At 38.5% G+C, this 26,040-nt stretch overlaps 1 protein-coding gene across 3 annotated transcripts in view; it reads left to right on the top strand.

The window, feature by feature from the left end:
* Positions 1–20,884, top strand: part of SLC35G2 (solute carrier family 35 member G2) — a 29,904-nt gene extending 9,020 nt beyond the window's left edge. For all 3 annotated transcript variants that reach the window (XM_023538401.1, XM_023538400.1, XM_011373199.2), the window contains one exon: positions 19,440–20,884. In XM_023538401.1, the coding sequence (XP_023394169.1) occupies positions 19,458–20,696 (1,239 nt within the window). In that variant the 5' untranslated portion in view covers positions 19,440–19,457 and the 3' untranslated portion in view covers positions 20,697–20,884. The remainder of the gene's footprint in view (positions 1–19,439) is intronic.
* Positions 20,885–26,040: the final 5,156 nt, after the last annotated feature.

Raw genomic sequence — 26,040 nt, forward strand, 5'->3', positions numbered from 1 at the left:
TTGGCAGGTATATGATAGAAATGATATTGTGTTCTTCTCAGTGTATCTTATTAAGAGAGTCAAAATTGATTTGTCTTTTTGCTGGTGATATTAACTTTGATGATTTGGTTAAGGTGATACTTCTCCACTGTAAAGATATTATTTTTCCCTTTGTAATTAATAAGTATTTTGTGGGGGGATACTTTGAGACTATGTAAACATCCAACAAACTTTCAGTCAATTATTTTATGATGATTTCAGTCAATTATTTTATGATGATTCTTTCTTGAATATATTATTACTATGATGACTGTCAAATGGCAATTTTTCCACTTTCAACATTTATTTTACATTTACTAGTTGGTTCTATTATAAGGAAGAATTTTCTCTTTTATCATTATTCGTTTATTCATTTAGTTATATCAGTATGGACTTATGGATTTCTGTTTTATTCAGTGGATTTAACTCATTATTATTATTATTATTATTGATTTTGATGCTGAAATTATGACATATTTGGCCATTGGAACTCCATTCAAGCTGGTTGTTGTGTTCTTTTGACATTTCTATATTATCCTTGGAGTACTTTCTGGTGTAAGGTGTTTTAGGCTCATCTCGTATTTTTCCTGCCCCAACCATTTTAGTCATTTCAAAAGCTATTTCTCTAAGGAGCTTTCATTCCTTTTAATAGAGAATGTTAAGATCTGGGTGCTAGGTGCGGTCATTGCTATTGGGGTGCTGTTTCTTTTGGGCCATTGTAGCTGACAGAACCAGGAAACTGACAAACACATATAAACATATATCTCTACTTCTATATCTATTCATCTATTTATATTAAAACTCATGAATTTACTCTAATATCTCCAACTCCATTCCAATACTACAGGGTTCATTCTAGTCTTCACCCTTTTTTTTATTTGTAACTTTCTTCTCTAATGGGGAGAAATCTTCCATATATTTAACTATTTGCTCATTTTCCCTTTATGTAACCAATATCCTGACCTCATGGGCCACCTCCTTGGCTCAGGCTCCTCCTCAGACCCAGTCCTCTGGCTCCACCAGCCTCCTTATAGCCTTAAGTTATACAGCTAGAAAGTGGTGGAGCAGAATGAATGCAAAGCTGCTAATTACTTGACAGAGAGCCCTTTATTGGGTCTTCAAGCCCAAGGGCATTTATTTGTGAAACTCTTCCAGTGAAGATGCTCAGGAAAATGGGCCCTTGGGCTAATGAGATAAAGATTTAACCAGCAGAGTGGCAGCCCGCAGGGATGTGCCTTTCCTGAGAAACTTGGAGAATGAAGGGTGGAGGCACCTGCCAAATGCTGCCACCTGCCAAAAACATTTTTCCGAAACTGGTACGGTTAGTTGATCAGTCAACCAGTACTACCAGTGCCACAAATATCCCACTAAGTTTTGATACTGTATGAAGAGCACGTTCCATTAAGAGAGGAACATATCACCGTGCTGTATTTCTAGAGAGGGAAATATCGCTTTTATTAGCAGCTTCTTAAATTGAAATTCTAGGAGATGGATGATAGTGTCTGTTTTTTTTTTTTAGTGTTGACATAATTTCTTAGTCCAGAAGATCAGAAATCTGTTCATGTTTTAGAAAACAGCATGAGTTCCATCTGTTCATGTCAGATTTTTCCACATTAACACGTAGATTTATGGAGTGGTAACTTATGTAAGAAAAAACAATGGTAATTATATTCTTTGCTGCCAAATCTAATGTGGATTTGGAATCCACATTATTTTTTTTTAGTCATGAAAATATAGTAATATGCACATACATGCACAATGAATTAATTCTTTCAAATACTATGTATGATAAAGGCATCCTCCTTAGTTTATGTAGTGTTTCACCTCTGTTTTGGTTTGGGTTCTAGACACCATCGATTCAAATCTCTCTGTAATATGGCCTGTTTATCCACAGTTTTCCTTTTGACAGAAGGCACAGAAATACAACAGCTACATTTGGCTTCCTAGGTGACTATTCTGGTCTGACTGAAGTAGTGTTGTTTTTTTTTCCCCCCTCTGATGAATATAGCCTAATTTTTCCTCCTGATTTTTAAAGTAAATACATGCTTATGCAGAAAAAATTTTTAAGTAAAAAGAATATTGAAAAATTGAAATTCTACCATCTACAAGTATAGATAGAAATGTCACATAAATAGAATCATACCATGAATACTTTTTTATACCTTTCTTTTTACTTAGCAATGAAACATGAAAATTTTTTTATGTCAGTATATAGACACATACATCATCTTTTTGGATGACTGCATAATATTGCATTGGTGTTTTTATTTAACTAGTCTCCCATTAAAGGACAATTATTTCCAATTATTCATTGTGTAAAGAAAGCCATGATGAATATCCTTGCATGCCATCTTAGTGTAGTTTACTAGTGATTTCCTCAGGATATATTCCTGGAAATGGCATTGCTAGGTCAAATAGTTCATACATTTAAAATTTCGATACATGTTGCCGGTAAAATTAACTACTGACAAGATGGATTATGTGATGCTTGTCCTTCACATGCAATGTCTGTGCCAAGGACAGGACTTCATAATGTCTCTTTTCAGCTTTGCAGTAGTATTACACACACACACACACACACACACACACACACACACACACACACACACACACACACACACACATTCATTAAAAGAGTGATTTTTTAATCTAGGTATGCCATTTAACCAACCAGGTGTTGTTAGTTTCATTCAAAATCTGACTTATGGTTTGGTCTGAAAAAAAGATGGCATCTGGTCACCATTTTTTAATTGCTTTATCTTATTTGGGTTTAATGAAATGTGGTATATAGGGAGATGGGACTGAGATGTAATTTCATTGAGCGATGGATATAGTGTGAAGAATCAGTTATGATCAAATGAAACCAAAATTTTTAAATTCTGAACTACTTAATTTGGCATTTCCATAAATCTTGGCCTCAAGAGGGATTTCAGGCTTGGCTTTCTCATGGATAAACAGGAGCAGGAACAGGGCAAATGTGAGCAGGGGGTATATGTAGTGTTTGAGAGATTTGAGAGTAGACTGCTGATCCTGGGTATTCCTTTTTTGTTCAGGGATTGCTGCAAGTCCTGGGGGCGTTGGCAGACTTCTTTGAACACAGTTGGGCTGTTTGATCCTCTCTCATGAGAGTTAGGTAAAGGATAAACAACCAATAAGTATGACTTTAATAAGCATATCAGAACAGCCCTGTAATTTGTTTTATATTTAATTAGCACCTAACCTAATTGGTGATTTAACCACTTACATACCTACAAAAAAGATCATGGAAATAGAAAACGATCATTTTACTCCTACTCCTCGCCCTTTTAGCAATGACTTCTTGCTACTCTTAACAGTCACACAGCACGGCTGTATTTAAAGGTGCTGATTCACAGCAAACTGATTCTTTTTTTTTTTTAAGACAGTAGGAAAGTGAGTGGTAGATGATAAATATATGTTCATTGAGAATGGCATATTTTATGCAAATTATAAGTCCACTACTTCAGAGATTAGAAAGGCTCTTTCCTGGAAGGAGAAGTGTCAATTTTAAATGGTGCAAGACTCTTGCATTCAGTAAGTTCTTAGCTGCCAGCCGACATGTTCATCATAGTGTGCCAGAATGGATTTTCAAATAGTATAACACAAATTGCCCTGCTCCAAATCTGGCTGCATTGCCTTCGCACAAGCCAAATCAACTTTCTTCTTTGAAAACTGTCGCATAAGGCTTCTTTTCAACCCCAGTTAACCTTTTCCAGTTAACTAGTATGCACAGTTTATTGTAGTTTATTAAAGTCATTAACCACCTTTGAATATAGAGGAGCCAGGCTTCTTGCTTGATTTTGCTTACACAGTAATAGACCCAGTTTCTTCCAAGCTGATGGCAAGAGAGAATGTTTAGTCCAGCTCTAAATGGACTGATAACTCCCATCCCTTTTCTACCCCTTTCTCTTTTCTACCTTCTGCTCTTATTCAGTCCTTTCCTTTTTCTCTTTGTTCCTCCCAGAGCCAGCTGTTGACTCCTACCATCTCCTGCACAGCTGACAACTCCTGGCTATCCATTCCCTAACTTTCCGCCCTAGATCTGTCAGCTGAGTCTCCAGCTCAAACTTGGACTAGGCCTCCTGTTTGGTGCACTCCCACTTCTCCTTCCCACAAATCCCACAACCCCCGACATATTCCACAGATCTCTCTCCTTCCCTCGCCTTATTTCCAAGTCCCTTAGCTATAATTCTCTCCTTTCCTATAATCCAGACTGACATAGCCCAGCAAAATCCTCAGGCCTCTCTCCCATTCTCCCACAGCCCAGCTTAGCCCAATTCTTTTTGGACCAATTAGACCACTTTCCATTTTGCTCCTCCAGCCTGGCCCACTCTAGAATCCAATACCACTGCCTTTCCTAGTTCAACTAAGCAGCCTTCATCCCCAACTCAACCAGCCATACTTCCAGCTTCAGCCTTAGCCAGCCCCATCAAGCAGCTCTGACCTATACCCTCTTGGGCAGCTTCTGCTTTTCAGCCCCAAATAAGAATTCTTTCTCACCTAAGTATTCATCTTTTTCAAGCTGATGTTAGCTAACATGCTGAGAGGCTTATCATTCAGCCTAGTATGTCCCAAATCTCTTCTAGCCTAGAATGGGTAAGCTGTTGTGAGTCCTGGTGTTGTTATGCATCTGTTAGCACTGCAGGGAGTGATCCTCAAAGAGGATGTCACCACTGACCTGTTACCAGCAAAGTACAGTGATGATGATGGATTTGGACTGATTCATCCACATTCCTCTCCATTCTTCTGAGTAAGAAGATGCATTTGCAAGATGGTTAGCAGGATCAGGAGGCTCATTCAATGGGTGTGGAAACAGAAGCTAGCTATTGCTACAATAATGCAGAACTGAGCCCCATCTGAGGGCTGGATTATCAGGGTTAGAGCACCAAAACCAGATTCCAGAATGCAACAAACTTGCCATTCATTCCTCAGACTCAGAGTAAATTTTTTTCCCCCTCAAGATAAAGAAGCTCATGGATAGAGTGAAGGATTTCACATCCTACTATTTTTTTGAGCTAAATATCAGTTTCTTACTGGTCAATAATGTGGGTAATAAAGATCATAATTTATCCCTGAATACTCCTTTTAAATTGGCTATAGCTGGTTCCGCACCCCCCTCCCCCCTCCCCCCCCCCAGATGATTTGTGGATATGACTAACGGTGGTAACTCTTAGGTTTTTAGCTTTATTTCATCTTGGGTAAGTGATTCAGAATCTGTTTCAAATGACAAGGAGGTATGATGAATGAGGTTTCAAGGCTTTCCTACTTTTAGGCTGAAAGTTCTTTAGTGATGTAGCTCAAATGAAAGTTCTCTTAATCCAAGAACTTTGTAGAGATGCTGACCCCTCTCCTAGGAGAATCCTGGCTGGATTGTTCTGCCAATCCTGGGCCAGCATGGGACCAGCATAGAGTCCAAGGACAGGCCAGACTAGGAGAGGGGTTCCTTAGGGATCTGGAACCAGTGTCCCCAGCACAGAGAGTCTGATTGCAGCCGAGGGACAAAGATAACAGTGTGAGAACAATTTCAAGGGTGAAACCGGGATAGAAATGGGAGAATAAATAGCAGAGACTGTGCTACCTGATAGCAAGATAGAACAAAGTTCAAGGAGAATTGTAGAAAGCAGGTCAGGACTAAGTCTTTAGTTTTGTTCAATCCATATTTATTAAATGTGTCTGTGTGCCAGGAACACAAATATGAATGAGAACTCTCTTGCCTTCATGAAACTCACCAGGCCACAATGGAGATTGTGACTTGGCATGCTCCCTTTAGATGGTGCTTGAATCTGTTGAAGAAGTGGACATAGCAGATTAAAGGAGCCACCTTGGGCTGTGCACAACCCAGAAAACTTAAGATGTGTTGACTAGTCCTATTCAGCAATGGTTGTGGGAGGAGGTGGAGTCACGCTATGAGGGCTCCTGACTTCTCTGTGAAGCACTTAATAATCAGCGGTCTAAGAGAATGTTAGTACTTGCCCCTTGGCCTGACATTTGCTGGATAGGCCTAGATGAAGATTTGCGTAGACAGGGTTGGGAGAATGGACAGTGTGTGCAAGGGAGTTAAATGAAAACAAATTTGCCTTGATAATTGCATTTCCAGAAAACTTAGTAATCACATAAAACTAAAAAGGTTCCTAGTAGAAGATAGCTTGAATGAGTTGTTCAGATTTTGTCCCAGTCGGCAGTCCTAAATCCATATTTACCACAACTGACATGCATTTCTTCAGTATGAGCTGTTAAGGACATCTTACGTTATTATTATCTCAGACTACAAACCAATCCTAGGACATTCTTTCAAAAATCTATTCTAGCTTTCTTGATAAATTGTAGGCTATGTTCCTCAATAACTACAGGACAAAATGTAGGCAAATTGTCTAGTATGAATTACTATTATACATCATCCTATCTCACCAAGGAAAGAGTTAATAGCAATTTAACACTGTTAGCAGAGATCACCAGCATTATCTCTGGTCTTTGATTCATTAAAACAACATTATGTGTGAATGAATACTCTTTTATAAATTTTAATGCAAAATATTAATGCTTTATTGGTATTTGTATTAAAATAACATCATTAAAAGTAGAATAGGCAGGAGAGGTTCCTTGATTGATAGGATTCTATTTGAAATATTACACAGAATACCAGTGTGCTGTATATGACAAGGTTTAGTTGCAGATATAACAAAAATCACTCTTGCTTTTTCGATCAGAAAGAGGTATGATACAAGGAATCAGAAGGAGATATAATACAAGGAATTAGAAGTTTCTAAAGTCATTGAAAGAGCTGGAGGAGCAGATTTCAAGCTGGGCCTCCAGGCATATTTCCTAGAATGCGTGATTTTATCCTTTAAACATTTCCTAATCAAGCAATTTATACACTGTATATAAGCCTTCTTGCCATGGAAACAGAGCAGAGAGGAAAATAAGCAAAGCATTTCTTCTATACTAATAAAATCTCCATAGTATTTGACTAATATGAAGGAAGCAAACTAGTATTTACTGACCACCTGCTATATGCCAGGTATTGTTCTAGGTTCTTTTGCTCTATCTTTTTATTAAACCCTTATTAATAACCTTTTCAAGTTGGCAATATCAACCCATCTTACAGATGAAGAAGCTGAAGTTTAGAAAGGTTAAGTGTTATATGCACAGGTAGATAATGATAGAAGCAGAACTCAAATTCAGATCTGCTGCTTCCAGCCAGAACTGATTAAATTTGCTGTTTAGCATTGGTTATTAATCCAAAATCCTATTTGGTAGCATCTAACCAAAGTTCTGATTCAGTATTTAATAGCTATATCCAGTAGGGCAGTTTACTCAGCCATTGAGAAATGTTTTCTCATTAACTTTTTTCTAAATGATCCACAAAGATGTGGTTCCTAAAAGCAGACATTTCGAACAGTATCATAAGGAGCAAGCAAGACATCAAGTAGTTTCTACTTCAGGCTGAAATAACCTTGTTGATATCACTTGACCCAGAACTTTGCAGTCTCATTCAGTACTTTTCTACATCTTAAAAAGATGAAAATTTCTTTTCTAGGGAAAATCATGGATTTACATACAGGCCATTCTTTTGTACACAGCTGTATGTAGGTTTTCTAAGAATACAAATTTGATCTTTAGATGTTCATAGAATGATGATATGAATTTTGTTTGCTGTTGTAACAAATTACAACAAAATTGGTGGCTTAAAATAACACAAATTTATTAACTTGCAGTTCTGTAAATCAGAGATCTAATATGGGTATCACTGGGCTAAAACCAAGGTGTGGGCTGGGTGTGTTCCTTTCTAGAGACTCTAGGAAAGAATCCATTTCCCTGCCTTCTCCATCTTCTAGAGGATGCCCACATTCCTTGGCTCATAACTCCCTTCTATTTTCAAAGCCAGCAACAGCAGGCTGAGTCCTCGAATTGGATCACTCTGACCTTGCTTCTCTTGTCACATCTTCTCTGAGTTTTCTGGTAATGTCTTCCATTTTTAAGGACCCTTGTGATTATATTGGGTCTAACCAGATAATCCAGGAGACTTAAAATAGTCTCCCTATTTTAAGGTCAGTTGATTAGCAGCCTTAATTCCATCTTCAAGCCTAATTCCCCTTTGCCATATAAGGTAATATATTCACGAGTTCTGGGGAATTAGGATGTGGGCATCTCAGAGAGGGGTGAGGGCATGGGGAGCATTATTCTGCCTACCTTGGATGGTTACTTTGCAGTATAGTACAGAAGAAAGGGCTTGGGAAGGGAGACTGGGACCTGACTCTTGTCCATACCATTAACTGGTTATGTTACCCACTAACTTGCAAGCGACCCAAATTCCTAGAACTTATTCTCTCAAATTAAAATGGAGATTATTATACCTACTTCATAGATTTGTTTTGACCTTTAAATGAGAAAATAAAGTTGTTGGTTATCTGCCAGACACAGAGAAGGGACTAAATAAACATAGTTACCATTTTAATTAGAGAATGCAGAACCATATTCAGGACCAAGCAATCCAAGAGAGCATATCCCAGGTGCTTAGAAGCATCTGTGCTTGATATTTCCTGTGGTTTAATTTTTCCTTTAATTCTAATTGAATGGTTTCCTCAAATCCTTTCAAAACCAATGTATCGATCATAAATAAATACACAGAACATGAGTGAAGACACACTTTATTTCGCTTTTAACCTCTGCTAGTTTCCCTCCACAGATGACATTGGAATGTAGAACAAAGGGATAACATGAATACTCTCGATTTAGCTCCTATTTGTTTCTTCATAATCTTCCCCTGGCCATCAAAAATCATGTATTCATTTACATTCAGTGGGACAACTTCAAAATCGTTTTCTGTTCATTTTCACATATATAGCTTTTCCTGTAATAATTATGGATCTATCCTTGCATAAAGGATTAGAAGCAGTTGGTCATCTCATTTGCCTTTCAGCATGCAGAAAGCTGAAATTAATGATTGACTATTATGTTCAAAGCCCACTGTTGGATCCATACTAACTAGCCATTAAAAGTGATGTTACAGAAAATTTAATAACATGGAAAACTATTTACAAAGTACCGATAAGAAAAATGAGAATGTTACATTGTAAGATATAGTGTTTGATACCATTTTTGGAAAAATGTTCACAAACAGAAAAAGGCCTGAAGGGGGTCAATAGTTATCTGTGGGTACTAGGTTTATGAAAGGTTTTTATTTTCTTTACTTCCCCACATTTCTGAATTTTCAACAATAAATATAAACTGGTTTTGCAGTAAGCATAAACAAAAAGTCTTTTTTTATTTAGAGATCTGATGGTAGTAAATAGCTCCTGAGTCAGAAGCTTGTCCTGAGCTAGCCCAGAGGAGCCTGATGAAAAACTGCTGTGGACTTAGTGGTGGGACTCACTTGACTGGGCCAATCTGCGCGGTGTGCACTGGGAAGCAAGGAAATAGCAAATGAAGTTCATCTCAGTGGTTCTGAAAGACATATAGCTCCAGCACCCTTCCTAATTGATTGAGAGTGGTTTAATTAAGAAAAACAGATAATATTACTTAAGGAACAGGTCCAGTTATACCTGAGGAATTTAATGTTAAAAGAAATATGGGAGACCTAGCAGCAGAAATGGACCTGGCAGTACAGAAGATAAATACACAAACAGCATAGCCTAATGTTTATTATTCTTGCAATATTATTAAGGACTTTAAAGTGTTTTAATGAACAAGGCTCCCTAGTTGAGTTATTAGCCACTTAAATCCATTATTTATATTATTTATATTTTGTTTTTAATGAAATTTGCCACATTGAAAAAATAGTCCATTCATTCATTTAACAAACACTTACTAAACACCCATCTCATGCCAAGCACTGTGCTAGGTGTTGCAAATTCAATAATTTGTAATATCTAATTTTAATATGTGTAGGCTTAAAACCTTCACAGGTCTAGTGGAAGAGACAGACAAAAGCACAGCTGCAATTCAATGCAATAAATTCTATAATTGAAGGTATAATGAAAGCACTGAAATGGGCATCTAACTCAGATTGGAGTGAGAGGTAGCCTAGGAGACTTTTCCAGAGAAGGTGATATTTAATCTGGGCCTTGAAGAATGAGTAGAAATTTATCAGGTGAAAAAGGAAGAGAGTATTCTATAAAGAAGAAACAGCATATGTAAAAACACAGAGACATGGAAGAGGATGATGTATTTAAAGAATTTCCTATAGTTAGGAATAGCCAGAACTTTTGTGCATGTGGAAGACAAGCAGAGAATGAGTCTGTGATGGTTAATTTTATGTATAAACTTGGCTGGCCAATGTAATTTTAGATGTTTCTTTGAATGTGTTTTTGGATGAGATTTACATTTAAATTGGTGGATTTGAGTAAAGCAGATTGCCTTCTATAATATCAATGGGTCTCATTCTATCAGGTAAAGGACAGAACAAAGCAAAAGACTGACTTCCCCTGAGCAAGAGGGAATTCTGCCCCAGACAGCCTTTGGACTAGAACTTTGGCATTGGTTTTTCTCTGGGTCTCCGGCAGACTTGCTAGTCTCCGTAATTGCATAGTCAGTTCCTTAAAATAAATCTCTCTCTTTCCTCCTCTTCTCTTTCTCAATCTCTCATATATACACATATACATACATCCTATTGATTCTTTTTCTCTGGATAACCCTGTCTAATACAGAGGCTAAAGGCAGAGGACAGGGAGAGTTCCTTTAAATATTTTTAAAGTTTGGATTATCAAAGGAAACTATAGGTTTTCAGTTACCTAAGATTACTATTAATTGAGCAGTGATACCAAGAGAGCAAATGTGGCTATCTGGGCCTATAAGATCTTACAGAAATATCAGTAATCTTAACATCATTCCCCATACTTTTCCATGTTTCTTTCTTCTTGGTTTTCAAATCCATTCCATTCCACCCAACATTTATTGAGTGCCAATATGTGCCAGGCACTGTGTTAGGGGCTGATGATATAATGGTGAGAAAGCCTGCTGATAAGTAAAATGAGAAAGTTACATTGTAAGATATAGTGTTTGATACCATTTTTGGTATCAAAAAGTATAGAAAGACAGTATATAAACACATGAATGCAGGGACATTGGGGCACAAAGATGGGAATATTTTGTAAAAAAGGAAACAACACTGAAAAACCACTGAAGCACAAATGTGAGCTCTAAACATACACAAGAGGAGACTGGACAAGATGGCGTAGAAAGTAGAAGCTGTGCACACCTCCTCTTGAGACCACACCAACTATAACAAAACTACAGAGCAACCATGCATGGAGTCACTTGAGGTCTGGCTGAACAGAAGACTACAACTAGTGACAAAAATTACAGGTTACCTCAAAAAGGTAGGAGGGGCAGAGACATGAAACAACTGCATGTGGCTATCAGAATTGAGAGGGCTCTCTTGGCTACAGAGCCCCATCCTCCACCTGAGGAGTGAGGGATTCCAGCCCCACATTGGGCTCCCTAGCCCAGAGTTTCAGCACCAAGAAGACAAGTCCCCACAACCTCTGGCTATGAAAACGAGTGGAGGTTGCGGCTGAGTGAGAGGGAGGGCTTTGGGAGTTACAGATGTTCCTCTTAAAAGGCCCACTCCTGTTCTCACTCACTGATGGACTCAGTCACTCTGAGATCCAGCACTGGGGCAGCTGCTTGAGGAGCACCAAGGACCCGGGGAAGTGCTGAATTGTCAGGCTTCAGGACGAGGGTTGGAGGGGTGGCTTTCTCCTGGACAGAAGTGCTGGCAGTATCCATTGTTCCTTTGCTGAGACCTCCCCCTCCCATACTGCAGACACAGTCACCCCTGTATTTGAATTGCCATCAACCTGGATAACACAGGTCGCTCCATCTAGAGGATCCCCTGAAACTCTGCCTCTCCCAACTTGTGGGCCCACCCAAGCCTCTTCTAGTAGTTTATTCCACATAAATATGCTGTCTTGGCTCCTGCCGTGGACTTTCCTAAAATCTTTCAAAGGTCCATAACCCAAAGAAGCAGCATCTGCCCTCAGCGTGCCCAGTACCTCTTGCTGATCAGCCCTAAGCCCTGCACTAGCAGCAGCCAGCCTTGGTTTCTGACTTGGCCCCTTGGGGCACTTATAAGACCAGCATGGGTGGCAGCCACCCATGGATTGTTTAGTGATTCTTACCAAGTGGCTCCAGAAGTGCACAGACTGCAGCTGAACCTGGCCTGCAGCTGGACCCCTCCCTTGACTGTGCTACTGGGCCCCACAGCAAACCTACTACATAAAGCCACTCTACTAAGACTGGGAGACATAACAGCTCTACCTAATACATAGAAACAAACACAGGTAGACAGCCAAAACAGGGAGACAAAGAAGCATGTCCCACATGAAAGAACAGAACAAAGCTCTAGAAAAAGAACTCAACAAGATGAAGATAAGCAATCTACCAGATGTAGACTTCAAAACATTGATTATAAGGATGCCAAGGCACTAGGAGAATAGGAGATGAACTCAGTGAAAACTTTAACAAACAGATAGAACACATAAAAATTGAGATGATAAACATAATAGGAAACCAGTCAGAAATGAAGAATATAATATCTAAGATGAAGAGTACATTAAAAGGAATCAACAGAGTGGATGAAGCAGAGGATTGAATCAGTGATTTAGAGGATGGGGTAGCCGAGGACACCCAATCAGAACAGCAACAAGAAAAAAGAATCCAGAAAAATGAGGATAGTTTAAGAGGACTCTGGGACAGCATCAAGCACACCAACGTTCGTATCACAGGGATACCAGAAGAAGAGAGAGAGCAAGGAATTGAAAACTTGTTTGAAGAAATACTGATAGAAAACTTCCCTAACCTGGTGAAGGAAAGACATACAACCCCAGGAAGCATAGAGACCCTCAAACAAGATGAAACCAAAGAGGTCCACACCAAGACACATCATAATTAAAATGCCAAAGGTTAAAGACAAAGAGAGAATCTTAAAAACAGCAAGAGACAAGCAATTAGTTACCTAAAAGGGAGTTCCCGTAAGACTGTCAGCTGATTTCTCAACAAACTTTGCAGGTCAGAAGGGATTGGCAAGGAAACATTCAAAGTGATAAAAAGCAAGGACCTACAAACAAGATTACTCTACCCAGCAAAGCTATCATTCAGAATTGAAGGACAAATAAAAAGCTTCCAGACAAGAAAAAGCTAAAAATGTTCATCATCACCAAACCAGTATTATAGGAAATGTTACAGGGTCTTCTCTAAGAAGAAGAAGAAAAAAAAGATAAAAAATATGAATAATAATATGGTAACAACTACATATCTCTCAACAATTACTTGAAATATAAATGGATTAAATGCTCTAATCAAAAGACAGGGTGTCTGAATAGATAACAAGACTCTTACCTATGAAGGCATAGCTGTATCACATTTTATGACCTAGCCTCTTGCTGCCTACAAGAAACTCACTTCAGATTGAAAGACACATACAGGCTGAAAGTAAAGGAATGAAAAAAGATGAAAATGGAAACAAACAAACAAAAAGCTGGGGTAGCAATACTTATACCAGGCAAAAAAATTTAATGAGAAAATAATAAAAATAATTTTTTTTCCTCCTCCTCTTTACTTGATTTGTTACATATGCCTAAATTCCCAATTTGGGCATCCTTTCCACCTGGAAACCTCCTAAGATCCCCCATATTGGGGTTAGTTGCCCTTTTATGTGCTTCGGCAGTCTCTTGTACTCCATGTAGTTGCTTGCATTAACTTATTAACATATTAAATTTGACCTTACTTGCTTTCCACTAATCTGTAAACTCCGTGAGTACAGGGACTATGCCTGCTTTATTTATCTTCGTATCTATAGAGTCTAGCATGGTGCTGGGCATATGGTACCTCAATATTTATTGAAATTCTCACATGTTGAAAGATTTATATGGGCAAAAATAAAAGAACTGCTCAAGATTCCAAGTTCTTTTCAAGAATTGTATTAATGAAGCCTGAAATTAAATGAAAACTAGAAAGATTGAAGAAGATTCCTTTAGTGTAAGACAGTTTTGCATCAGTGGAACACAATATAATATTAATAGTGTTAAGAAATGCTGGAATATATTATTGACTAATCCATTGACAGAAATGAACAAAAACTGCGCAGTGCAAATAACAGTTTAAAGTATGCAGTTGGATTAGGATTAAATACACTGATGTATGCCTAACAGGATGTTGAATAAAACTTTCCTTTTACCTCAGAATTAGTATCCAGGATCCCACAATAGAGGACAAAATAGCCCACTTTCAAAATGCAATTAGCACCAGATATGAGGTCTTCAATTCACTGAGACCACTTCTCCTTCCCATCTTTAAAATACTGGAGAAGGCAATGGGCTGTACCTGTTACCGATGGCAGGTAACAAATCACCCTCAAGTTTAGTGGGTTAAAACAATGGCAATCGTTTTATTATCTGTTATGTTTTCTATAGATATGGAACTTGGAAAGGACTTGGCTGGGCGATTCTGACTCAGGGTCTCTTATATACTTAAAGTCAGATGGGTGGCTGGAGTTGGAAGAGTAAGGGGCTGGAGCAGCTGGGGGCTGACAAGGCATTCTCTCTCTCTTCACGTAGTAGTCTCAGAACCTCTCCAGTGGTTTTCTTTCCATGGGCTAGTTTGAGCTTCCCCAGAGCGTGGTGGCCTCAGAGCAGTCAGAGTGCCTAACTGGTTCCTTAGAGCTCCAAGTATAAGTCTTGCAGCTATGAAGGCATAGCTGTATCACATTTTATGACCTAGCCTCAGAAGTCGTCATGTCACTTCTGCTATACTCTTGGTTGAAACAGTCACAAAAGCCTACTTACTTTTAATGGGAAGGGGATATAGACCCTTTTTCTCTACATAATAACATCAAACTCATTAAAAGTATATAGTATGGGAAATACTAGATTAGTGGTTCTCTTTGGAAATAACAATCTGCTGCAGGAATCATTTTATCTGTTTTAGGTCTTTGGTCTAAGAATTTTGTCCTTTTTCCTTATGGAAGAGGAGATAGGGATGTTCTCCCTTAAAGTTGACTGAGGGTGAAGGTTTTGTTGTTGTTATGTGCTAAAAAGTCACCTCTGACTCCTGGCGACTCTATGAATGAGTGATGTTCACTGTGTCCTGTCTTCACCAGCCTTGCTCAACTCCTGTAGACTCATGCTTATGGCTTCCTTTATGGAGTCAAGTATCCATCGCATACTTAGTCTTCCTTTTTTCCTGTTGCCTTCCATTCTCCTCAGCATTATCTTTTCCAAAGAACCCTACATTCTGATGATGTGCCTGAAGTAGGATAGCTTCAGTTTTGTCATTTTTACCTCTGATGATATTGCAGGCTTAATTTGCTCTAGGACCCATTTGTTCATCTTTCTGGCAGTCCAGGGTATCCATAAAGGTCTCTTGTAATTAATTGCGACACCATATTTCAAATGAATCATTTTTTTTTCCTATTGGCCCTCTTCATTGTCCAACTTTCACATCCATACATAGTAATTAGGAATACAAGTGTATGGATGATCTTAGACTTCATCTCTGACACATCTTTGCTCTTTATGATCTTTCCTAATTCTTCTATTACTGCCTTTCTGAGTCTCAGCCTTCTCTTGATGTCATGGCTGCAGTCTCCATTTGAATTGATGACTGAACCAAAGTAAGCAAAATCTTTAATACTTTTGATATCTTCATTGTCTATGTTAAAGTTGTGTATTTCTTCTGTAGTCATGATTTTTGTCTTCTTAATATTCAAATGTAGTCAGGGGAAACGTTACCAGATCATTATTTGCAACGACTGCATGTGCCTTCTCATTCCTCAATTTGAAGTCTGCTTAGACAGCACATTTTAATTTGACCTTTGCATGCTTGAGCTGAGAAAGAAAACTGGAGGGAAAGGGCAGTGGTGAGTGGCCTGAATAGTCATTGGAGTGGTAAGAGTATGTGAGTTTCAAGGAGCCAGATGAACACTGTTGGTGACTGCCCAAGAGAGTCAAGTTAGAAGACCAAGTAGCGAAAATCTGTGGGCCATAAGCTCTAGGAAAGGAAGCTTTCCTACATCAGGGATCTGTGCACCAGGGAAGCCCTACAGAATTTACCCAAGGTAGCTTGCATTACGATGCCTGCAACCTAAGTGGTATCGATGGCCTATCAGAGTTAACAGAGAAACAAAGACAACAGAGAGAGAATTCTAACATGTACCAGTCAGAGTTCAATCTGAGACAAAAACCAGTAGGAGATTAATTACAAGGAATTGGCTTATGCAATTGCGGAGGCTGGATAAACAACGGCAGCCAGGAAAAAAGATCAAGAGCAATGTTGGAACCCCATGTGCACAGGCTGAAATTTGTTGTCTACAGGCAGTAAGGAAAGGAAGATCATGAGTAGGCTGGAACCTCAAGGGCTTGAACTGTTTGGAATCTCCAAGCTCTAGGAAAGCATAAGCCCACTTTTAAAGGGTCAGGCCCACCCAAGATAGTCTTCCTTTTGATTAACTTAAAAGTCAACTGATTAGAGACTTTTATCATACTTGAAAATATCTTGACTGTAGCACCTAGGTTAGTATTGATGAAATAACTGAGGAATGTAGTTCAGCCTAGTCCAGTTTGTACACCAAAAAGCCATAATATAACAGCAGCCAATACACCAGGGGAGCTACAACCTAGAAGAGAGAGCTGGAGGAAGTGTCTCAGAAGCAGACCACATTGCCCTCCCACAGATTCTAAAGGGAGGCAATGGGAGAAGTAAAATAGCAGACCACATCCTCTCCCCATGCATGCCCCTGGAGCTACAAATCTGGCGTGCAGTGGGGAAGGGGAAAGCTTTTAATGGGTATAAGTCACAATTTTAACAATGGATAGCAAATGGTAAGTTATGGGATCTGAGATGTCATTAAGATACTTGCTGACCAGCAAGGAAAGGAGATTTAACATAGCAAATTTGTATACGATGACTGGAGACAAAACTCCACTGAGTTGAGACAACTAAGAAACAAAATGATCAGATTACAAAATTAGAAGAGCTACTGCAGATGTTAAAGAAAAAATAAGTGGCTATAGTGGTCAAGGAAGGCCTGCTTCTAAAAGGCAGAATTTGGACTCGGCCCTCTTAAAAGATGAGCAGCATGTAGAAAGTTAGAACAGAGGAGAAAGTAGTGAGAATAAAAGCTTAGAGAAATGATAGGTACATGTGGGGAGCGAGGAAAAGGGAGGACACTGAACTGATTGAAAAAAGTATATGTGCTAAGGAGGCAAATATTGAAAGGGGATAGACTAGGCAGGATCTTGAGAGCTAGGCAGAGGAGTTGAAATTTGATGAGGTAGTCAATAGGAAATCACTGTAGGTTCTTGAATGGGGAAAGCTGGAGGGAAGTTTTTGTTCTGTTTTGAATCTTTTAAAGACAGATTAATGACACAGTGGTATAATAGAGATGGATTTTAGGGAAGAAGGACTGGGATTCAAGGGGGCTAATTAGGATGGTGTTGTAATATTCTAGATAGGAATTCACAATAACCAGATCTAGAATCATGAAGGTAAAAATGGAATTGGAATTGGAGAAAGGGAAAATCTGAGAAATATTCCAGAGACAAATACAGTAAGATTGAATACCAAATGGAAATGTGATAGCAGAAAAGATAATTCAGAGTATTCCTTAGTTTCTAGGTTGAAGAATTGGAAAAATGGTGGTTGCAAACATAAATGAAGAAAAATACCTTTGGGAGACCAAGACTATTAATTCAACTTGGGATTGTTGAAGCTGAAGTCATGATTTGAAGTGGAAATATCCTGATAAAAGTTGGGGGAAAAAGAACATCAGATTAGCCTGATAGCAATATGTAGGAAAGACTGCAAGTGGGAGGTCCAGGCTAAGAAACTGAAAGGCTAGGAGGCACAGGTGGTCTTTTCTTTAAATGACTTCTTCCAACTAAAGGTAGTGTCCTTTAGAAGAGAACGGAGTAAATAGGAATGGAACAGCTGGCTACCCAGCTGGTATCGAAGAACAAAATAGGATTTGATTTCTGGATCATGGTTTAAGATCCTGGACCTGATGAGTTTTTGGCAAGGAACAGGGAGTATGTCATGAGGACAAAAAAAAAAAAAAAAAAAATTTTAGAGGAGAGTGAGGGAGGAAGCATTTGGAAGGAAATTGTTAGTGGATAGATAGATAACAAAGAAAAACTGAACAAATACAGGTTTCAATGAAAGAATAATATGTTAGAAGACACCCAGCTTTTCAAAAGGAAGCTGAAATTATTGTTAACATTTACTGAGAGTTTACTATATGCCAGCACTGTGGCAAATTCTTTATGTGTATTATCTCGTATAATCCTTACAAGAAGCTTAACGTTTTTCCCGCTCGACAATGTGTCATGGACATCTTTCTATGTCAATAAAAATCTACATTGTTGTGTTTAATGGATGCATAGTATTCCTTTGTATGAAGGGTCATTGTAGTAAGTAAGCTACAAAAGACTTTCCTATTCATATTTCCCCCACACTTTTTTCTATGCTCTTTTTCTTCAATAACAGATGCACATTTTGCTTTAGCTTTTAATTTTTTAACAATATCATGGTCCAAAAATAAAAATATAAAAAGCTATACTGTAAAAAGCCTTTCTCTCAGGCTTTCTTCCATTCTTGTTCCCTGTCCCACCCCAACAATTATTAGTTTCTTTGTATTGTTCCATAATTTCTTTGTTATATAAACAAATATGTAAATATGTATGTTTTCCTTTTTTTTCTTCTTACACGTAAAGTAAAAAGCATCTTGTGATCATGTCTTTAGGGTAAAATCTTAGAAGTGGTATTGATGAATTAAAGGGTAGTTTCAGTAAAATCTCAGTTAAAAGACATACATTGCTCAATTGCGCATCAGAAAGGTTGTACACACCAATTCATGAATGTCAGTAAATCAATTTTTTTGAGTATATCTATGTATCTGAAATGTATGAGGAGCCAGTATAAATGTTTAAAAAATCACTATCATTTATAACATAAGGCTAATTCTGGTACTATACAGAAGTGGTTACACAAAAGACTTTAGACTTACACATTTACATTTCTAATGTAGAAAATGGACACAATGAGAAGGTTTGATCTAAGTTGTAATTTATTTTTTTATTTTTCTTATGGGGGAGAGACAGGTAGTAATGAAAAGATGGAAAAAATATCAGTTGATTGTACTGTAAAGATAGGAAATAGAGCTGAATGAATCAAGAATAAGCAGAATGAAAAATAGGAGCAGACTTGAGAGTGAAAAAGGGTAGATTATTTTGTTTGGCCTCATACATCTGATAAGGCATACTGCCAGATCATTTTTCTCTATTACTTTTTAAAAAAACTTCTGTTACAACTTCTACTTCATTATTGAATTGATATATGTGATTATAATATAAATTAAAACTAAATTTCCACTGAATATGTACATTTGTCTTTTTTTTTTTCTTAAATAGAATTGATTATCTGAAGAAATGGATACTTCTCCTTCCAAAAAATATCCAGTTAAAAAACGGGTGAAAATACATCCCAATACAGTAATGGTAAAATATACTTCGTATTATCCCCAGCCTGGGGATGATGGATATGAAGAAATCAATGAAGACTATGGAAATTTTATGGAAGAAAATCCAAAGAAAGGCCTGCTGAGTGAAATGAAAAGAAAAGGAAGAACCTTTTTTGGAACCATGGACACCCGACCTCCAGCAACAGATGACCCGATGACCAATGAGATTGGACAATTTCAGAGCTTTGCAGAAAAAAACATTTTCCAGTCCAGAAAAATGTGGATAGTGTTGTTTGGATCTGCTTTGGCTCATGGATGTGTAGCTCTTATCACTAGGCTTGTTTCTGATCGTTCTAAAGTTCCATCTCTGGAACTGATTTTTATCCGTTCTGTCTTGCAGGTTTTATCTGTGTTAGTTGTGTGTTACTACCAGGAGGCCCCCTTTGGACCCAGTGGATACAGATTACGACTCTTCTTTTATGGCGTATGCAATGTCATCTCTATCACGTGTGCTTATACATCATTTTCAATAGTTCCTCCCAGCAATGGTACCACTATGTGGAGAGCCACAACCACAGTCTTCAGTGCCATTTTGGCTTTTTTACTTGTAGATGAGAAAATGGCTTATGTTGACACGGCTACAGTTGTTTGCAGCATCTTAGGTGTTTGTCTTGTCATGATCCCCAACATTGTTGATGAAGACAATTCCTTGTTAAATGCCTGGAAAGAAGCCTTTGGATACACTATGACTGTGATGGCTGGACTAACCACTGCTCTTTCCATGATAGTATACAGATCCATTAAGGAGAAGATCAGCATGTGGACGGCACTGTTTACCTTTGGTTGGACTGGGACAGTCTGGGGAGTATCTACTATGTTCATTCTTCAAGAACCCATCATCCCATTAGATGCAGAAACCTGGAGTTATCTTATTGCTATATGCATCTGTTCTACTGCAGCATTCTTAGGCGTTTATTATGCCTTAGACAAATTCCATCCAGCTTTGGTCAGCACAGTACAACATCTGGAGATAGTGGTAGCTATGGTCTTGCAGCTTCTAGTGTTACACATATTTCCTAGTGTCTATGATGTCTTTGGAGGGGTAATCATTATGATTAGTGTTTTTGTCCTTGCTGGTTATAAACTTTACTGGAGAAATTTAAGAAGGCAGGATTATCAGGAAATACTAGATTCTCCCATTAAGTGAATCTCTGATTATTATCATGTTAACCATCAGTTATTAATAGGTACATTGCCATTTTAATGTTTACCTATATCTTTTGTGTTGTATAACTGACAGAGTGCTATATATAAAATATATAATTAATATATGCAGATGTAGAAAAATTTATTCTAGTCTAATATATTAAAAAACAAATATTAAATATGTGAAATGTCACGAACCTGGTGTCTTTATTGTTATTAATAAAAGGTAACTGTGATAGGAGAATGGTAACTTTCATCACTAAAGAACATAGACGTGAAGAAGTGACTCTTTTTAGATGGACCTTCTGTGTTCTTAAAGTTCAAAAATTAGAAAAATGTTCATGCCCAATGCTCTACAAATGTTCAATAAAAATCCTTCAATATTCAAAAATCTTCATTTGTGAAAAGTACAGTATAAGGTGAAATGCTGAATACAAAGCCCTGTTTTGTTATTATCTATTTGCATTAGGAAACTAGAGGTGATTGGGCTGGGTAAGGGAGCTTCAGTTAAGCAAGAAGGAGGGAACAAGAGAAAGGAGCTTCCCCTTGCTTCCCCTATGCATTGTCACATTAGGCAATGCATAGGAAATGGAGGTAGGGAGAAGCCTGAATTCTTGCCAGCTCTACTTAGTCTATACCATTTGGTGCCTGATGGTGGGAGGCCTAATGCTGGGACAGGGTCTGCTTATCCTCAGTTATAGGATCTCTTCCAAAATTGCCCTTGTTTAGATTTTTGTAGTAAGTACATGTATGAGCTTCAGTAAAGGTACTCCATACCCCTGAAAAAGACATTAGCAGTAATCATAGTATAAGCAGAAAACTGTCAAAAGAGATTCTTGTCAAAAGGGATTAAAAGTCTATAAAAGCATATAAGGTGGCATTAATTTGGGTCTAATTTGAGCAATTTTGACTAAGCTCAAACCAGTGTTGATATGGTACTGGTTATTACACTATTGTTATTGAGCTATCTCAGCTCCAAATTTACCCTTCTATACTTTCCTCTGTGATGCCATGGTCAGACCCTGCAAACTACATTTTGCCTATGCTAGCTGATGCCTCGCTAGATTCCACCAATAAAGGGCATTAGAGAGTGACTGGAAGACAGGAGAGGGGCAAAAGGGCTTCTTCTTTTCTGATTGAAGTTTCTGTCATTGTTACCTTAGCAATAAGCAATGGTCCTTTGTTCTAGCAGGAGTGACTGATTTCAGCCTTGAGCTTCTTTTAGCTCATCTCCACCCCACCCCCACCCCCACCCCCACCCCCACCCCGAACTGGTCTCATCCTATCCTTCAGTAGAAGAAGGACCAGCTGGATAGCATCTTCTCAGGGATCTGAGCTATAGCTCAGCTGGGTCATTCCTCTGAGCTTTTGAGACCTGATAGTCCAACCTTGATTCCTCTTTTTCACTTGCTTTAGGGGAGGTAGCTGCTACCTCTGGCCTACTTCAGTGCTTCCTTTTTGCTTTTTCAGTCCATCAACACACAATACTAAATTCTCTGTTGTAATATCTTGTGCTTTCTAGTTTCTTGACTATTATGTCTCCAAACCTTCCCCCAAAGGAACCCATAGTCATTAGCAGAGTATCTATGCTTTTGGGAAAATGTTAACATTCAGATTTTCCAGGAATTACTAGATACTGGCTCACAAAATAAATTATTCCAAATTGAAGTACAGAAAGAAAAAGATTTGGAAAAAAATGAACAGAGCCTGGAATGACCTGTAATAAGGACTAAGAAGTCTGGCAAAAGTATAAGCATAGTCTCAGAGGAAGAGAGAGAGCAAATGGAGTAGAAAAAATAGTTGAAGAAATACTGGCCAAAAGTTTTCCAAATCTGATAAAAGGAAACAACAACAACCAGCAATCCACATATTCAGGGAAATAAAGGAACCCAAAGTGGATAAATACAAAGAAAAACACACCTAGAAACATAGTGTAACTGCTCATAAAGACAAAAACAAAAAACAAAAAACAAAAAAACCCCAAAAAACCAAGATCTTAAAAGCAGCCAGAGAAAATATGACCTTCAGGAAAACAATGATAATTACAGCTAGCTTCTCATGAAAAATGGAGGCCAGAAAATAATGGTATTTCAAAGTGCTGAAAGAAAACCCTTTGATGGCTTCTTATTGACTATAAGATAAAGTTTAAGGTCCTTAACTTCCATAACCCAATATTGCTTACATTTCTAGTCATCTTTTGCTCCAGCATATTATGTGATTGTGTAATACCTTTTTTTTACACAGGCCCCTCCATGTGGAAAGGCCTTCTTTTTGCCTACTTAATTGCCTGACTAGCCTGACCACATAACTCCCTTCTCCCTGAGGCTTAATGTCCCCTGGACATATCTATTGTTGTACTTACTCTATTAAGTATCTGTTTAAATCTCATTCTGACACTGGATTGAGCTCTTTTAAGACTGATCTTCAGATCTCCAGTACCTGTTGTAGTGTCTACCACAGAATGAACTCTTAATAAATTTAGTTGAATTATTTCTCATTAAAACATAACAACACTCAATCCAGAAATTAAATTTAGTTACCAGGGTCTACTAATTTCTATACCTCACAATCAAGCCTGTGATTAGTTACTTCTTGCTGATTACTAGGTAGGGTTTTCTGTTGTTGTTGTTGTGATTACTAGGTAGGGTTTTCTGTTGTTGTTGTTGTTGTTGTTTTGTTTTGGTCCTAAACGGTCCTGTCTGACAGTGATGCTAAACCAGATCATTGTCTCTAATCACTTCTAACTATAAGCTACCAAGAGTTTCCTGGGAAAGACCTTGAGACATGGAGGCTCCTTTTTCCATTCTTTGTCTTTTGAAATCCTTTCAAGATTAATGAAGTGAGCTTCCTACAAAAGTTTTTATCTGAGAAAGATTGGCTACCATATCAGAAGCCCCACTTCCATTCCACAGGTCTTAAATTCCGACTGAAATTTTCTTGTTGCCTGATTCTGGCTAGACCCTGGTCCATTCAGCACTAATTACCAAGGGTGATTCCTGTTTTGGTTTGAGTTCCGCTAGGAGAGGAAAAAGAAGCCACATGCATGTTTATATTTGGAAGTTGGGGAGACAGGGTGTGTGAAAGGAAGTCTCTGGAACAACTCCCACCCCATAAGAACATGGAATTCATTCCTTCTAAATATACCATACTGCAGTTTCATACATGACTTTTGGCCTAACTACCCTTCCACCCAGTGCTTTCCTCTTTTAATGCTGTTTCCTTATTTATCTTTTAATTTCTCTTTTTTATAAAAATTTTAAAAAGAGTTCCTGGTAAAAATGGATGAAGAGAAAACAAGGAAAACAACAGGAAAAACACATGTTTACGGGGAACTAAAACACTTTTAAATCCCTTAATTCTATTGCTTAAAGAGGTGGCAGACAGGAGTCGTCAAAAGATCTGCATCAAAATCTTGTGAAAAGTCTGTTCAGGTCATTGGCCCATTCGAAATATGTATTCCCTTACAAAATAAAATCCATGGCTTTAGTATATTTTTTCTGGGTTTATTTTCACCACTTAAGGTAGTGGTATAAGCTACCTGATCACAAAGACTACTTTACCTGTTGTTTGTATTCACACTCCCTGACTCATCACATGTTAAACATGTAACTAGAATTGAATTGAGGTAGATTTTGTTAACAGTTCACTGTGTGATTTTAGAGAAATAGTTTTAATCTCTGAATAATGGTTTTTCCGGCTTCAAAAATAAATATCTCGATCCATAAACTTTTTAAGATGTATCGACAAATAAAACTATTGTATTACTTGGCTCAGGCCGCCATAACAAAATACCACAGACTAAATGCCTTAAACAATGGAAATTTAATTTCTCAGTTCTGGAGGCTGGAAGTTACATATCAGGGTGTTGGCAAGATCAGTTTCTGATGAGAACTCTTCCTGGCTTGTATGGCTGCCTCCTTACTGTGTCCCCCCATGGTGGAAAGAATAAGCTCTCTGGTGTCTCTTCTTATAAAGACACTAATCATGTAGGATTAGGGCCCCACTCTTGTCACTTCTATCAACTTCAATTACCTCATAGAGCCTCTGTCTCCAAATAGTCACATTAGGGGTGAGGGCTTCAATATATAAATTTTGATAGGACACACAATTCAGTCCATAGCAGCCATGATAAAATATGCAAAGGTATTTAGACCCTTAGAATAAATTCAAAATTCACTTGTATTATTCGCTTTGGATGCTAATAATGGGATGTAGACATGGAGTAGCTGTTGCCCAGTTTGATGATGTACTTGCACCACTCAACTTGGTGATTTGTGCTTGACTTTGTGATCCTATATATAGCAAGCAAACCACATAAATTTATCACCACTCAAATAAGTACTTTTAAAGTTAAATACAAAAAAGTGTGACCTCTTGGGACTTACAGTCAGGACTACGATTAAAGAAGGGAAAAGATGTATTAATGCCTTCAACAATATTTACTATCCATCTATCACGTGCTAGGCACTGGGGAAAAACTAAAAACTGATATGGCTCCTGACTTAATGGAGTTTACAATCTAGATAGGGATATGGGCAAACTATTTCAACAGCTTGTATAAGGAAAATACCCGTGCTCCAGAAAGGGTACCTAACCCAAGCAGGTTTCCCTGGGGAGGAAAGCCTAAGCTGAGCAAGAAAGATGGTTAGAAAAGAAATGAGGAATGTTGTGGGGGGCTGCAGCCCTGGCGTCGGGAGAACTAACTTCGTGATGACCCAGCAGGTGGCTGAGGCTTGACCCCTAAAAGTGGGCAGACCTAACACCCAAGGTCACTGTTCTTCCCAATAAGAGCATGACTACCGCAAACGAGACTGGAAGCTACTTATGCGCCAGAACACTTCGAAGACTCTCAGACTCCGCTTATTTCGGTTTGTGGCTCAAATGAAGCATACATCTTTACATTTTTCTCTCAGGTCACCACCATTTCCAGGCATTTTGGTTTGTTCTTTTTTGCTCCTCGCCCCTAAGAACCTTCATCTGGCGAAACCCTCTTCAGGTTAAGAAATCAGGAGGAAAATCCCAGAGAAGTTGGGGCTGACTTCGAGAAGCAGTCATTTTTGCCATGGAGTCTCTCCTGCGGCGCAAAGGAAGGCCCAAAGTACTCAACGAAAGAGAAAAAACAACGTAAATCGGGCACTTCTTACCCTCTAACTCTCTTTCTGCCGCGCAGCCTCAGCTCGTTTCACGCCCAGCACAGCGCTCGATTGACAGTCAGGCTCGTCCAATCCCAGAGCGGCGCAGACCGCTCTCGCGTCAGAGATGGAAGGGAAGGGAGCAATTGAACCTATCAAATTGGACCAGGAGGGGGTTTCCTGCCCGCGCGGATCCGCCCACGGCCTCACGGC

The sequence above is a fragment of the Pteropus vampyrus genome, unplaced genomic scaffold, assembly GCF_000151845.1.
Source record: "Pteropus vampyrus isolate Shadow unplaced genomic scaffold, Pvam_2.0 Scaffold220, whole genome shotgun sequence".
Classification (NCBI taxonomy): Eukaryota; Metazoa; Chordata; class Mammalia; order Chiroptera; family Pteropodidae; genus Pteropus; species Pteropus vampyrus.